The sequence below is a fragment of the Pan paniscus genome, chromosome X, assembly GCF_029289425.2.
Source record: "Pan paniscus chromosome X, NHGRI_mPanPan1-v2.0_pri, whole genome shotgun sequence".
NCBI classification, from domain to species: Eukaryota; Metazoa; Chordata; class Mammalia; order Primates; family Hominidae; genus Pan; species Pan paniscus.
In genome coordinates, this window is record NC_073272.2 from 25,727,513 (window position 1) to 25,741,149 (window position 13,637).

Consider the following 13,637-nt stretch of genomic DNA (forward strand, 5'->3'; position numbering starts at 1 on the left):
TTTAATAATCCCTATATAATCTCTTTGCAAATGCAGCCTTTCTATTGAATAGCAAGCTGCTAGAAGAAAGGAACAATATTTGATGTATTTGTCAGAAGAAATATGTAAAGGGCGTGCTGATCATTAATGCTATTCTACTATTTTTAAAGTCTGTTTTCTATTCTCTTTACAGGCAGTGGTTGATGCTTGCAAACTAATGGGGGAAAGGAAATTTCACCGTATAATTATGGAAGATGAACGTATTTTCCCGAAGTCCAAAGTAACTGATATAATGGATGTTGTCACCATGCAAGATTATGTACAAGTAAGGAATTTAGATTTAGAAAAACAAACAAACCAAGCAAGTCTTCCTAACTCTGTCATCCAAGAAGATAGAATCATACTTTTTTATTACGGTAAAATATAACACAATATAAAATTTACTATTTTATTATATTTTATTTTATTTTTCAAATATATTCTATAGAATGAAACTTATTTTCGGATGCCCAAGCACTAGAACTTTCTTTTAAAATTTTTTTTTTAATTTAACTTTTATTTTAAGTTCAGGGGTACATGTGGAGGTTTGTTATTGTATATAGGTAAACTCGTGTCAAGGGGGTTTGTTGTTCAGATTATTTTGTCACCCAAGTATTAGGCCTAGTATCCATTAGTTATTGTTTCCTGATCCTCTCCCTCCTCCCACCTTCCACCCTCTGGTAAGCCCCAGTGTGTGTTGTTCCCCTCTATGTGTCCATGTGTTCTCATCATAAAATTGACCATTTTAAAGTGTACAATTCAGGGGCATTAAGTACATTCACAGGGTTGTGCAAGCATCACCACCATCTAGTTCCAGAACCTTTTCATTACCCCGCAAGGAAACCCTGCATCCAGTAAGCAGTCACTCTCCATTCCTGCATCATTCCAGCCCCATAAACCACCAGTCTGCATTGTCTCTACGGATTTGCCTAATCCGGATATTTCATATAAAGGAAATCATGTGATATATGGCTTTTTATATGTAGGGAGCTAAGGAATTTGGGGGTTCTTTTGGGGTGATGGAAATATTCTGAAATATTCATAGGCAGTGGTGATAGTTGCACAACATTGTAAATATACTAAAAACCATTGAGTTACATACTTTTTTTTTTTTGAGACAGAGTTTCGTTCTTGTCGCCCAGGCTGGAGTGCAATGGCGCAATCTCAGCTCACTGCAACCTCTGCCTCTTGGGTTCAAGCGATTCTCCTGCCTCAGCCTCCCGAGTAGCTGGGATTACAGGCATGTGCCACCACGCCCAGCTAATTTTTTTGTATTTTTAGTAGAGACGGGGTTTCACCATATTGGCCAGGCTGGTCTCAAACTCCTGACCTCAGGTGATCTGCCCGTCTCGGCCTCCCAAAGTACTGGGATTACAAGCGTGAGCCACCACGCCTGGCCGATGTTGTGTTTTCACAAATGGAAGGTTTGTGGCAAATCTGCATCAAGCAAATCTATCAGTGCCATTTTTCCAATAGCATGTGCTTGCTTTGTGTCTCTGTCACGTTTTGGTCATTCTTGCAATATTTCAAATATTTTCATTATTATTATATCTGTTATGGTGAACTGTGATCAGTGATCTTTGATGTTGCTATTGTAATTGTTTTGGAGCACCACAAACTGAGCCCATATAAGATGGCAAACTTAACCAATAAATGTATGTGTTCTGACTGCTCCACCAACCAGCCATTCCATTATCTCTCTCTTTCCCCTCTGGTCTCTCTATTTTCTGAGACACAACAATATTGAAATTAGGCCAATTAATAATCCTACAGTGGCCTCTAAGTGTTCGAGTGAAAGAGTCATGCGCCTCTCACTTTAAATCAAAAGCTAGAAATGACGAAGCTTAGTGAGGAAGGCATGTCAAAAGCTGAGATAGGCCAAAAGCTAGACCTTTGCACCAAAGAGTTAAACGTGTTGTGAATGCAAAGGAAAAATTTATGAAGGAAATTAAAAGTGCTACTCCAGCGAACACACAAATGATAAGAAAGCAAAATAGCCTCATTGCTGATATGGAGAAAGTGTTAGTGGTCTGGATAGAAAATTAAACCAGCCACTCACGCCTGTAATCCCAGCACTTTGGGAGGCCGAGGTGGGCGGATCACGAGGTCAGGAGATCGAGACCATCCTGGCTAACATGGTGAAACCCCGTCTCTACTAAAAATACAAAAAATTAGCTGGGCATGGTGGCGGGCACCTATAGTCCCAGCTACTAGGGAGGCTGAGGCGGGAGAATGGCATGAACCCAGGAGGCGGAGCTTGCAGTGAGCCGAAATTGCGCCACTGCACTCCAGTCTGGGCAATAGAGTGAGACTCTGTCTCAAAAAAAAAAAAAAAAAGAAAAAGAAAAAAAAAAGAAAAACCAGCCACAATATTCCCTTAAACCAAAGCCTAATCCAGAGCAAGGCCTTAACTCTCTTCATTTCTATGAAGGATCAGAGAGGTGAGAAAGCTGCAGAAGAAACTTTGGAAGCTAGCAGAGGTTGGTTCGTGAAGTTTAGGGAAAGAAGCCGTCTTTATAACATAAAAGTGCAAGGTGAAGCAGCAAGTGCTGATGGAGAAGCTGCAGCAAGTTATCCAGAAGATCTCACTAAGATAATTGTAGAAGGTGGCTGCACTAAACAACAGATTTTCAATGTAGACAAAATGGCCTTATACTGTTAGAAGATGCCCTCTAGGGCTTTCACAGCTAGAGAGGAGAAGTCAATGCCTGGCTTCAAAGGACAGGCTGAGTCTCTTGTTAGGGGCTAATGCAGCTGGTAACTTTAACTTAAAGCCAGTTCTCATTTACCATTCTGAAAATTTTAGGGCCCTTAAAAATTATGCTAAATCTATCCGGGCGGAGTGGCTCAGGCCTGTAATCCCAGCACTTTGGGAGACCAAGGCGGGTGGATCACAAGGTCAGGAGATCGAGACCATCCTGGCTAACACCGTGAAACCCCGTCTCTACTAAAAAATACAAAAATTAGCCGGGCGTGGTGGTGGGCGCCTGTAGTCCCAGCTACTTGGGAGGCTGAGCCAGGAGAATGGCGTGAACCCAGGAGGCGGAGCTTGCAGTGAGCCGAGATTGCACCACTGCACTCCAGCCTGGGTGACAGGGCAAGACTCTGTCTCAAAAAAAAAAAAAAACAAAAAGAAATATGTTTCATAAGGCTATAGCTGCCATAGACAATGATTCCCCTGATGGATCTGGGTAAAGTAAAATTTAAAAATCCAGAAATGATTCACCATTCTAGATGCTATTGAGAACATTCATGAGCTGGGCACAGTGGCTCATGGCTGTAATCCCAGTACTTTGGGAGGCTGAGATTGGAGGATCTCTTGAAGATGGAGTTTGAGACCAGCCTGGGCAATATAGGGAGACCCTGTCTCTACAAAAATTACCCCCCGCCCCAAAATTAGCCAGGTGTGATGGTATGCCCCTATGGTCCCAGCTACTCAGGAGACTGAGGTGGGAGGATTGCTTTAGCCATGATTGCACTCCAGCCTGGGCAACAGAGTGAGACCCTGTCTCAAAAAAAAAAAAAAAAAAAAGCCACAGCCACCCCAGCCTTCAGCAACCAGTACCCTGATCAGTCAGCAGTCATCCACATCAAGGTAAGACTCTCCACCAGCAAAAAGAATAGGACTCACTGAAGGCTCAGATGATCATTAGCAATTTTTAGCAATAAAGTATTTTTTTTCTTTTTGTGGAGATGGGATCTTGCTATGTTTCCCAGGCTGGTCTCGAACTTCTGGGCACAAGTGATCCTGTCAGCTCTTCCTCCGTAAGTTCTGGCATTGCAGGCATGAGCCATTGTGCCCAGCCATAACAAAGTATTTTTAAATTAAAGTATGTACATTTTTTTTTAAATAATGCTGTTGCACACTTAACAAACTACAGTATAATGTAAACATAACTTTTATATGCACTGGGAAACCAAAAATTAGCATGACTCTATTTGTGATATCCACTTTATTACCGTGGTCTGCAACTAGACCCACAATATCTCTGAGGTATGTCTGTATACAGCCTTAACTATTCACTCATTTGCTTCAGTGTGAAACATGAAATTAATGCAGTGCCTTAGAGACTCCCAATTATGTTTTCTTTCTTTTAGAGTCTTAGACTGTGAGTTTAGGGAAGTGAACCAGGAAATGCCAACTATCTTTGCTAAGGACAAAGACCACATACTTTCAGATTGTGAACATGTCAAGGATTAATGTCATAGAGAGGAGTCCCCAGATAGACATACTGGAAGAGAGAGATAAGATCATTGTTGACGTTTGAGTCCTTATACGGGTATGGCACTGTCTTTAGCACTTTACATGTGTGTTATCTTCTTTCATCTTCAAGTTTGTAAATTATGTGACCTTTTTTACAAATGAGAAAAATGAAGTTTAACAAGCCTCAAAAAAACTTGCCTGAGGTCACAGACAGATCTGATAAGTGGCAGAGCAGATGATTGACAGATCTATGATATTTACCCATTTTACTACTTCACTCAGGAAAAAAAATACCCAGCCTTACTTTGCATGGCAGTGCAGGACCATAAAAATGACCAGCAAATTGAAACCATGCAAAGCAAACTTAATAATTTGTGGGGAAAATTGTGATTGTCCTGTGACTTTTCAAACTTTTTGTCTGTAGTCCCAGCTACTTGGGAGGCTGAAGCAAGAGGATCACTTAAGCCCAGGAGTTTGAGGGTAGCCCAGGCAACATAGTGAGACCCCATCTCTGAAAACAAAACAAAACAAGCTTCTTTGTCAAAACATTAAAAACTCTTTTGCTGTCTGTTATAAATACATAGGAAAATGAAAGAAAAAAACCCAACACATTTAGAACACTTTTAGTACACTATAATTTAAAACATTAGAAACATAGACAAAGTGTTTTGTTTCTTCATAAAATATCTTACCAACTGTGAATATACTGGAAACTATTGAATTGTACACTTTAAATGGTGAATTGTATGGTATGTGAACCTCAATAAAGCTGTGAAAAAATAACTTACCAAGAGTACTTTAAACAGTGCTTGCCTTCTTGTTCTTCTAGTATAACTTATAAGCATCTTTTCTATGTCTTGATGTATTGTCATATTCCTTTTAAAATTTGGATCAGCTGCCAACATTTTATTCTTTGCACTTTAAATGTTGCAAAATATCTCAGAGTTCCTTCAGTATGAAGTTTTTTTTGGCCAGCATCACTTCCACTGGGAAAGCTTCATCTTTTTATCATAGCCACTTTCCTCATTTATGTTGATAAGTTCATCCTCACCAAGTTCCTCTAGCTGTAGATCTGCAACGTCTTGAATGATGGCAGTGTTAGCATTCCCACAGTCACCTATTTCTTCTAGAACTCCATGTATGATTGATTCCAATTTCACTTCAAGGGGTACCACTTTTTGTTTCTTTGACGGCGAATTCCCTCTTTTGATTTTCCATTTTTGTAAAATGTCACATGGGTTTATCATTGGGAGACAAAAATGCAACACAACTATATACGTTGCTGTTTGTGTGTGAAATGAATAACAGATTCACAGTGACCAGTCACTGACTTTGGAAGGTATGACATGATTTGTCACTAATCATGATGATCATCTGTCATTTATATTGTGATCTTTGAGCTGAAGAGCTAGCAACAGGAGGCCGGGCGTGGTGGCTCATGCCTGTAATCCCAGCACTTTGGGAGGCCGAGGTGGGTGGATCACTTGAGGTCAGGAGTTCGAGACCAGCCTGGCCAACATGATGAAACCCTGTCTCTACTAAAAATACAAAAATTAGCCGGGCCTGGTGGCACACGCCTATAATCCCAGCTACTTGGGAGGCTGAGGCAGGAGAATCGTTTGAACCCAGGAGGTGGAGGTTGCAGTGAGCCGAGATTGCGCCACTGCACTCCAGCCTGGGCGATAAAGCAAGACTCCATCTCAAAAAAAAAAGTTTGAAAAGGCCGGGTGCAGTGGCTCATGTCTGTAATCCTAACACTTGGTGAGGCAGAGGCCGGAGGATTGCTTGAGCCCAGGAGTTTGAGACCTGCCTGGGCAACATAGCGAGACCCCATTCTCCAGAAAAGGAAAAAAAAAAAGATGAAATGGTGCAAAGGTAGGATTGCCTGTGTGTGTGTATGTGTGTGAGTGTGTATGTGTATATGTGAGTGTGAGGGTGTGTGTTGAGAGTGTATGTGTATGTGCATCTGTGTGTGTGTGTTTGAAAGCATGAATGTGACTGTGTAATATACCCTAAAGGCCTTCTTGTTATTCTGTTTCCTAGCACTGTAGCTCCTCCTGCCCTATCCCTGGCTCTTAAATGCACGACTATAATGTTAAAGTGATGATATATATTTGTGTTTTTAATTCCTAATTTGATGTCATTTTAAATTGGAAAAAAAGAAAAGTGGGATTTCTACAAATACTCCAAAGGAAAATAGTGAAAATCTCCACTTCATACTAGAGATGAACTCATATTTCTAAAAAGGTTTGTGCAAAAGTCCTCTCAACAGCCTGGGCAACATAGTGAGACCCTATCTCTACAAAAATTAAAAAATTGGCCAGGCATGATGGCTCACGCCTGTAATCTCAGCACTTTGGGAGGCCGAGGTAAGTGGATTACCTGAGGTCAGGAGTTCGAGACCAGCTTGGCCAACATGGTGAAACCTCATCTCTACTAAAAATACAAAAAAAATTAGCCAGGCATGGTGGCATGCACCTGTAATCCCAGCTACTCGGGAAGCTGAGGCAGGAGAATCACTTGAACCCAGGAGGCGGAGGTTGCAGTGAGCCGAGATCGTGTCACTGAACTGCAGCCTGGGCAACAGGAGTGAAACTCTGTCCCCCCAAAAAAAAAAAAAAATAGCCAGACATGGTGGCATGTACCTGTAGTCCCAGCTACTAAGGAGGATCACTGGAGCCCAGGAGGTTGAAGCCGCTAGCCATGATCATGTCACTGCCCTCCAGCCTGGGTGACAGGATGAGACCCTGTCTCAAAAAAAAAAAAAGTCCTCTCAACCCAAGCATGTCATGAACAAGCTCTACTAGGTATGCAGAACACATAGCTATTATCATTAATTTTTAGGCCCATCTGAGTTTAACTTATCTGAGTTATATTTGCCATAAAAATGTTGATGCATTAAATAAATATTTAGTGAGTATGATACTGTGTGTATGATAATGTGTAGCATAGCTCCTGCCTTCCAATAAGGGAGCTAAGTCATACACAGATAACTAAAACATTGAGTAGTCAGTAAAAAGAGTCATAGAAGAGAGATCCCAATAAAATTCAGAGATGGGATCAAAGAATGCCTTTTGGATGAAGTGACATTTGAGTGGAACCATGAGAAATGTGTCTAAAAACATTTTAGAGCACCCACAACCAATCAATTTTTTTTTTGAGACAGAGTCCCACTCTGTCGCCCCAGCTGGAGTGCAGTGGTGCAGTCTTGGCTCACTGCAACTGCTGCCTCTTGGGCTCAGGTGATCCTCCTGCCTCAGCCTCCCAAGTAGCTGGGACTACAGGTGTGCGCCACCACGCCCAGCTAATTTTTGTATTTTTTTATTATTATACTTTAAGTTCTAGGGTACATGTGCACAACGTGCAGGTTTGTTACATATGTATACATGTGCCGTGTTGGTGTGCTGCACCCATTAACTCGTCATTTACATTAGGTATATCTCCTAATGCTATCAGGTTTCACCATGTTGGCCAGGCTGGTCTCGAACTCCCGACCTCAAGTGACCCACCTGCCTCAGGCTCCCAAAGTGCTGGGCTTACAGGTGTGAGCCACCGCACCTGGCCAACTAATCAGTCTTAATTGTTTTTTTTCTCTTTTTCTTTTCTTTTCTTTTCTTTTTTTTTTTTTTTTTTTTTTTTTGAGATGGAGTCACTCTGTCACCCAGGCTGGAGTGCAGTGGCGCGATCTTGGCTCACCGCAACCTCCGCCGCCCGAGTTCAAGCAATTCTCCTGCCTGAGCCTCCCGAGTAGCTGGAACCACAGGCACACGCCACCACGCCTGGCTAATTTTTGTATTTTTAGTAGAGATGGGTTTTCACCATGCTGGCCAGGCTGGTCTATGAACTCCTGACCTCAGGTGATCCACCCGCCTCAGCCTCCCAAAGTTCTGGGATTATAGGTATGAGCCACCGCACCTGGCCAACTTAATCATTCTTGTTTTTTCCCTACAGTATCGCAGTTTTTTCGATGAGGCCCCTGCATTTTCTGGCGGCAGAAATAACAGCTGGCGCAAATTAAATCTTGAAAATATTCCCAGGACAATGCTAATGTATGACATAGTTCATTATTCAGAGTCTGGAGTGATCTCAAACCGTCTACGAAATGAAATGAAGTTTCTGTTACAGAGACCAGTAACGCAAGAGATCCATAAGCACCAGCTACGGATTGTTTCTGAAATTAGGTAAAACAGATTCTTCACTGGGGTTACAATACTAGGGGCATATCTGAAAATGTTCACATTCTGCCAGATAGCTCACTAAAGATAATAGGATATATGGGGAAAATAGGGTTGGGGCAGATTGCTCAAAATGTATGCAATTTTGTAAACAGAGCACTAACGAAAAGGACAATTGGTACTTGGGGAGTTAACTTGTACCACCAGACAGGCAGCTCAGTGTAGCTGGAGGCTGCCACAGAAAATATAAAAAAATGAACAACCATAGAGTGGAGATGCTGGCAACTCTTTCATTAGAGCAGTTAGTGGGCATGGACATTAGAGCAGACAGTGCACATGGAAGTGGGACCCCAGGCCAGCGTGGTTGCCTTTTTTTTTTTTTTGAGACGGAGTCTCACTCTGTTGCCCAGGCTGGAGTGCAATGGCGCAATCTAGGCTCACTGCAACCTCCGCCTCCCGGGTTCAAGCGATTCTCCTGCCTCAGCCTCCTGAGTAGCTGGGATTACAGGTGCCCACCACCATGCCCGGCTAATTTTTGTATTTTTAGTAGAGAATGAGTTTCACCATATTGGCCAGGCTGGTCTCAAACTCCTGACCTTGTGATCCGGCCACCTCAGCCTCCCAAAGTGCTGGGATTACAAGTGTGAGCCACCATGCCCGGCCGCATGGTTGCCTTTTAAGTGGACATGAGAGGCAGTGCGATCTGCTGAGAACCAGGAGCCATCCAAGGCTGGAGTGGGGGTAGGGGAGGAGTAGGGTGGAGGGCAGCGAGGGTGAGTTGGGGGTGGGGTGTGCCTCTCTGGGAAGACAGCACTTGATGCAGGTGCTCATTTTTGTTTTCATGAATACAGTCAAAAGGGCTCCCCTTGCCCATGCAGCACAGAACTGAGGGCTTTTTCCTTTTTTGCTGAAGGTTATAATTCTATTCTTGCTACTCTGGCTCCCCTTGCCTAAGATAAATTGCATATAAATTAGAGTGACGTCATTCCCCTTTTTACCAATAGTATGTGAGCCAGTTCACATTGTAGAAATGGATGTTGTAGCAAAATAGATTTATTATGATCTGAAACAACATGGACAGAATATAACAACTCCAATTATATTCCTTTTCTCTTTCCATTACTAAGCCTCACTTAGCCCATCTTATTTACAAATTAAGCTGCTTTCTTAAAAGAAGAAAGAGATAATAATATGTAAGAGGACCTACTGGTAATCTATTTTCACACTCTTATAATTGAAATGAAAAATACTCCCTTTGTACATGAAGAAGACACTGATGACCCACTGTCAAGCAAACATACTGGGGATTTTTTTTCAGGAGTAGAGATGAGTGATTCTGACCCAATAACATAATTTAACCCATATATTTTATGATCAAGGCTATACATTTGCCAGACAGATGGCCTGGTTTAGGGCACAGTCTGTCATGAAATAGATTTTCTCTAACTCATCCATATGAGCACTGAATATAGAATTTAACCCTATTACCACCAAGGTCAAATAAATGATGTAATTTTCTCTGCCACCATATATAATCCTGATCTCCCTGCTATTTGGATTTATCCTACTGAGTATCCAAGAATAAGTAATTTAAGAGCCAAATAAGTAGCCAAATTATTAATCAATTCAAGAGAAAAAATACTTTCATAAAGCCATCTTTGAATGCAGTTGTAGTTTAGCATCTCCCAGAAGCAAACCCTGAGACAGAGATTTAGGAGGTGATCCCAGGAACAACTGAAGGGAGAGGGTAAAAAAGTGGAAGGCAGCCAAAATAGTGTGTGTTAGCAAGCAAGTTACCACTGTGGGTAACTGGAGCTTAATCTCCCCCCCGGAATGTCAGAGTCAATGTAGAACATGCAACTCAGAATTATCCCACAGGGGGCAGGGGAATTACAGTATTGATACATCAACACCCATCAGTCATTGGTTAAGGGTTGCTTAGGAAGGGACATATTAATTCTCGGGCACTTTTGACCTCCCCTGCACATGGGCTTGCTTTTCTTTTTTTTCTTTTCTTTTTTTTTTTTTGAGACCAAGTTTCACTCTTGTCACCCAGGCTGGAGTACAATGGCACAATCTCGGCTCCCCACAACCTCCACCTTCCTGGTTCAAGCGATTCTCCTGCCTCAGCCTTCCTGAGTAGCTGGGATTACAGGCATGTGCCACCACGCCTGGCTAATTTTGTATTTTTAGTAGAGACAGGGTTTCTCCATGCTGGTCAGGCTGGTCTCGAACTCCGGACCTCAGGTGATCCACCCGCCTTGGCCTCCCAAAGTGCTGGGATTACAGGTGTGAGCCACCGTGCTGGCAGGCTTTTCTTTTCAAAGAAAATTTTCAAACTGAGTGAGTCTATGTTCCTTATAATGGTAAGGACAAGGGGATTATGGACATAGCATCTGATCCCAGCACTGATTAAAAACAGCTTGTTTTTCCAACCATTATGACATGTAATTTTTTTTTTTTTTTGAGCTGGAGTCTCGCTCTGTCGCCCAGGCTGGAGTGCAGTGGCACAATCTTGGCTCACTGCAAAGTCTGCCTCCTGGGTTCAAGCAATTCTCCTGCCTCAGCCTCCCAAGTAGCTGGGATTACAGGCACCCACCACCACACCCAGCTAATTTTTGTATTTTTTTTTTAGTAGAGACAGGGTTTCACCATGTTGGCCAGGCTGGTCTGGAACTCCTGACCTCAGGTGATCCGCTTGCCTCGGCCTCCCAAAGTGCTGAGATTACGGGCATGAGCCACTGCGCCTGGACGAAATGTAATACTTTTTTGTGTTAGTATATGGTGTAAAAAAATAAGATTCAAATGGCTACTACACAGTATTTTCTAGGAAAGCTAATTTTAAATTGATAACAGGTTTTATAATTTTTATCATCTTTGCTGTCAATATCATCACCTGTACACCTTCGTAAGTGCCAGATAAAGAACTGTGCTATGTAAACTCAAGCAGAAATGATAACTTTAACCTAAAAGCTTACATGAAATGCTGCTCCAATGTTGCTAAGGTCTATGATATATTTGCTAGAGAAAGCTTTAATGAAATTTGGAACTTGCTTTGCATTTATATTTTATTCTGTGTGATTTTTCTGTTTTTAATACAAACATTTTCTAGGGGTCCATACTTAACTGTCCAACCTCTATATCGGCCCTACAAACAGCAAAATCAAGTTAAATTTCTGGGTCGTCGATCCAAGCAAGCTCAAATGAAAGTTGAAAAAATGAGAAAAGTTTATTTGGCTAAAGAAAAAAATACTTCTGAGGTGACTGTAAGTTTAACTTGTACTGAATTCATTGTTTTGGACAATATTCAAACTGTCTGTAAAGTAGCTGTACTTACGTAAATGAAATTTTCCTTATCTAAAGTTCAAGGCTGAAACACATTTGACACATTTATCATAGATAGTATAAAGTGAATTTCATCTTGGTAACATTTTTAAAAAAATTCTTAATATTGGTGGCAATTCTGATAAAAACCAGCTGTTTTGGATCCATATCAGCATGAGTTGGCAAAAAAATTATTTTCTCTGTATGTTGACACTGTTGATTCAGCACATCTCTGATGGTGGTTTTTTCAAAATGGAAGTCATTTCTATCTAAACTTATTAAGAACTATGCTTTATAAAGTCTGCCTCAGTATACTTTTACATCATAGGAATTTACAACAGACATGTATTCATGTTATTACTTTGTAATTTAAAAAATCGCTGTAAATATTTTGAGATGAGGATAAATATAGTCAAACATTAAAATATAAAGTAGTAAAAACCAAATATATAACACTTCCTACTTTTATTGATAATTCTGCCTAGGAACCAAAAACGGGCCCATCAGGTACAAAGGATAACTATCATCTCCACTCCATCTTTTGACATTGTGAAAACTAAGGAATCTATGTCAGAGTGTCAGCTGGGAAAAGAAAAAAGGACTCATTTTCCTGGTATCAAAACTTGGCAGCTGGTGATTCTCCATCATGATAATGAACAGTTAATTGACAGAAAACCAAAGTTGTTTAACAATCTGCTTGTCTGTCTATAAATAATGAGTATGTGTAATAAAGGAAAATAACATAGAATAAGTCCTGAGTATGCTCTCTTAACTAAATGTGTGACATATTTTAAGCCTTTTTGAATTGCCATAGGAACAAATTCTTTTACTGACAGAATTTTAATCTAAACAAATTTTTTCTATTAGATGCCCTTGAACTAGCAGTATACAGTTTTGTTTAAGAGATTAGTCCCTGGGACTTTTATTCGATTTTGATTTTCCTTCATTTAAACAAATATCTGAACAGGCCATACTTAGCATAAATATTAGAATTCACAGAATGAAAGGCTCCTTTTGAGTCAGCTTCTAGTGTCTTTTTTAAAGTTGAAATTCATTTTTACAGAACAGCTTGTGAATGACCTATTCTGAATGATAATAAAAGTAATAATGGATTTATTGCTACAGGAGGCATGACATGGCATAACTAATCACTATTGAGCATTGGAAGCACCTGAGACAGAATGTTGCGTCTGCTTTAATCTATTTTGGATATTTTTCAAGTATGAAGTCTATTTGGAGTAATATTTATCAATTTCATTTTCAATTGATAAATTGTCATTCCTAATATGGTATAAATTATTGATTTCTTTTGTGATCCAGGCTGTTGGATTATATCAGACTTTACACAGAGGCTATGATAATTAAACTGCAATAATTTATTGAACTTTAAAGATCCAATTTTTAATTTTACTTAACATTTAAAACGTGTAGGTTGATTGCTGATCTAATTCAGGCACGGCAACCTACAAAAGGATCTCATTCTCTGCTAAAATATTCTCTTACATGATGAAGAATATTGGAGTAAATGTGTATGATTCTCACTGGAATATATTTAACATAAATGTTCACTCTTTGATATTAATGCATTGTCATTTGATATTCAAAAATGGAATGATAAGCCCCTTGTTTTCAGAGCTTGTACTGGACACTGGTTGAATGGAAAAACAGCTATTTGTCCTCATGAGTCACACATGTTTTCATTCATTAATTTGGGATGTAGTCTCTCATCTGATCAAATGCATATCAGACTCTATCTATAGTGTGTGTAATAACAAAGGAAGATTTTAGGTAGCAAGATGGAGGGAAAAGACAAAGGAAGGACATACTCTTTATGTTTCAGGATTCCCATTTCTCATATTTCATTAGCTATAACTTTGTCTCATCGTAACACCTAGCTCCAAGAGAGGCTGGGAAAT

General features: G+C 40.5%; 1 protein-coding gene across 2 annotated transcripts in view; it reads left to right on the top strand.

The window, feature by feature from the left end:
• The window catches only part of CXHXorf58 (chromosome X CXorf58 homolog), a 31,817-nt gene extending 19,075 nt beyond the window's left edge, over positions 1 to 12,742 (top strand). The window contains exons 6-9 of one of the 2 annotated variants that reach the window (XM_055106807.1): positions 173 to 304; positions 8,174 to 8,403; positions 11,510 to 11,657; positions 12,207 to 12,742. In XM_055106807.1, coding sequence (XP_054962782.1) covers positions 173 to 304; positions 8,174 to 8,403; positions 11,510 to 11,657; positions 12,207 to 12,266 — 570 coding nt within the window. In that variant the 3' untranslated portion in view covers positions 12,267 to 12,742. Of the gene's footprint in view, positions 1 to 172; positions 305 to 8,173; positions 8,404 to 11,509; positions 11,664 to 12,206 lie in introns of both variants that reach the window. The other variant, XM_003819577.5, reaches the window with a different exon arrangement.
• Positions 12,743 to 13,637: the final 895 nt, after the last annotated feature.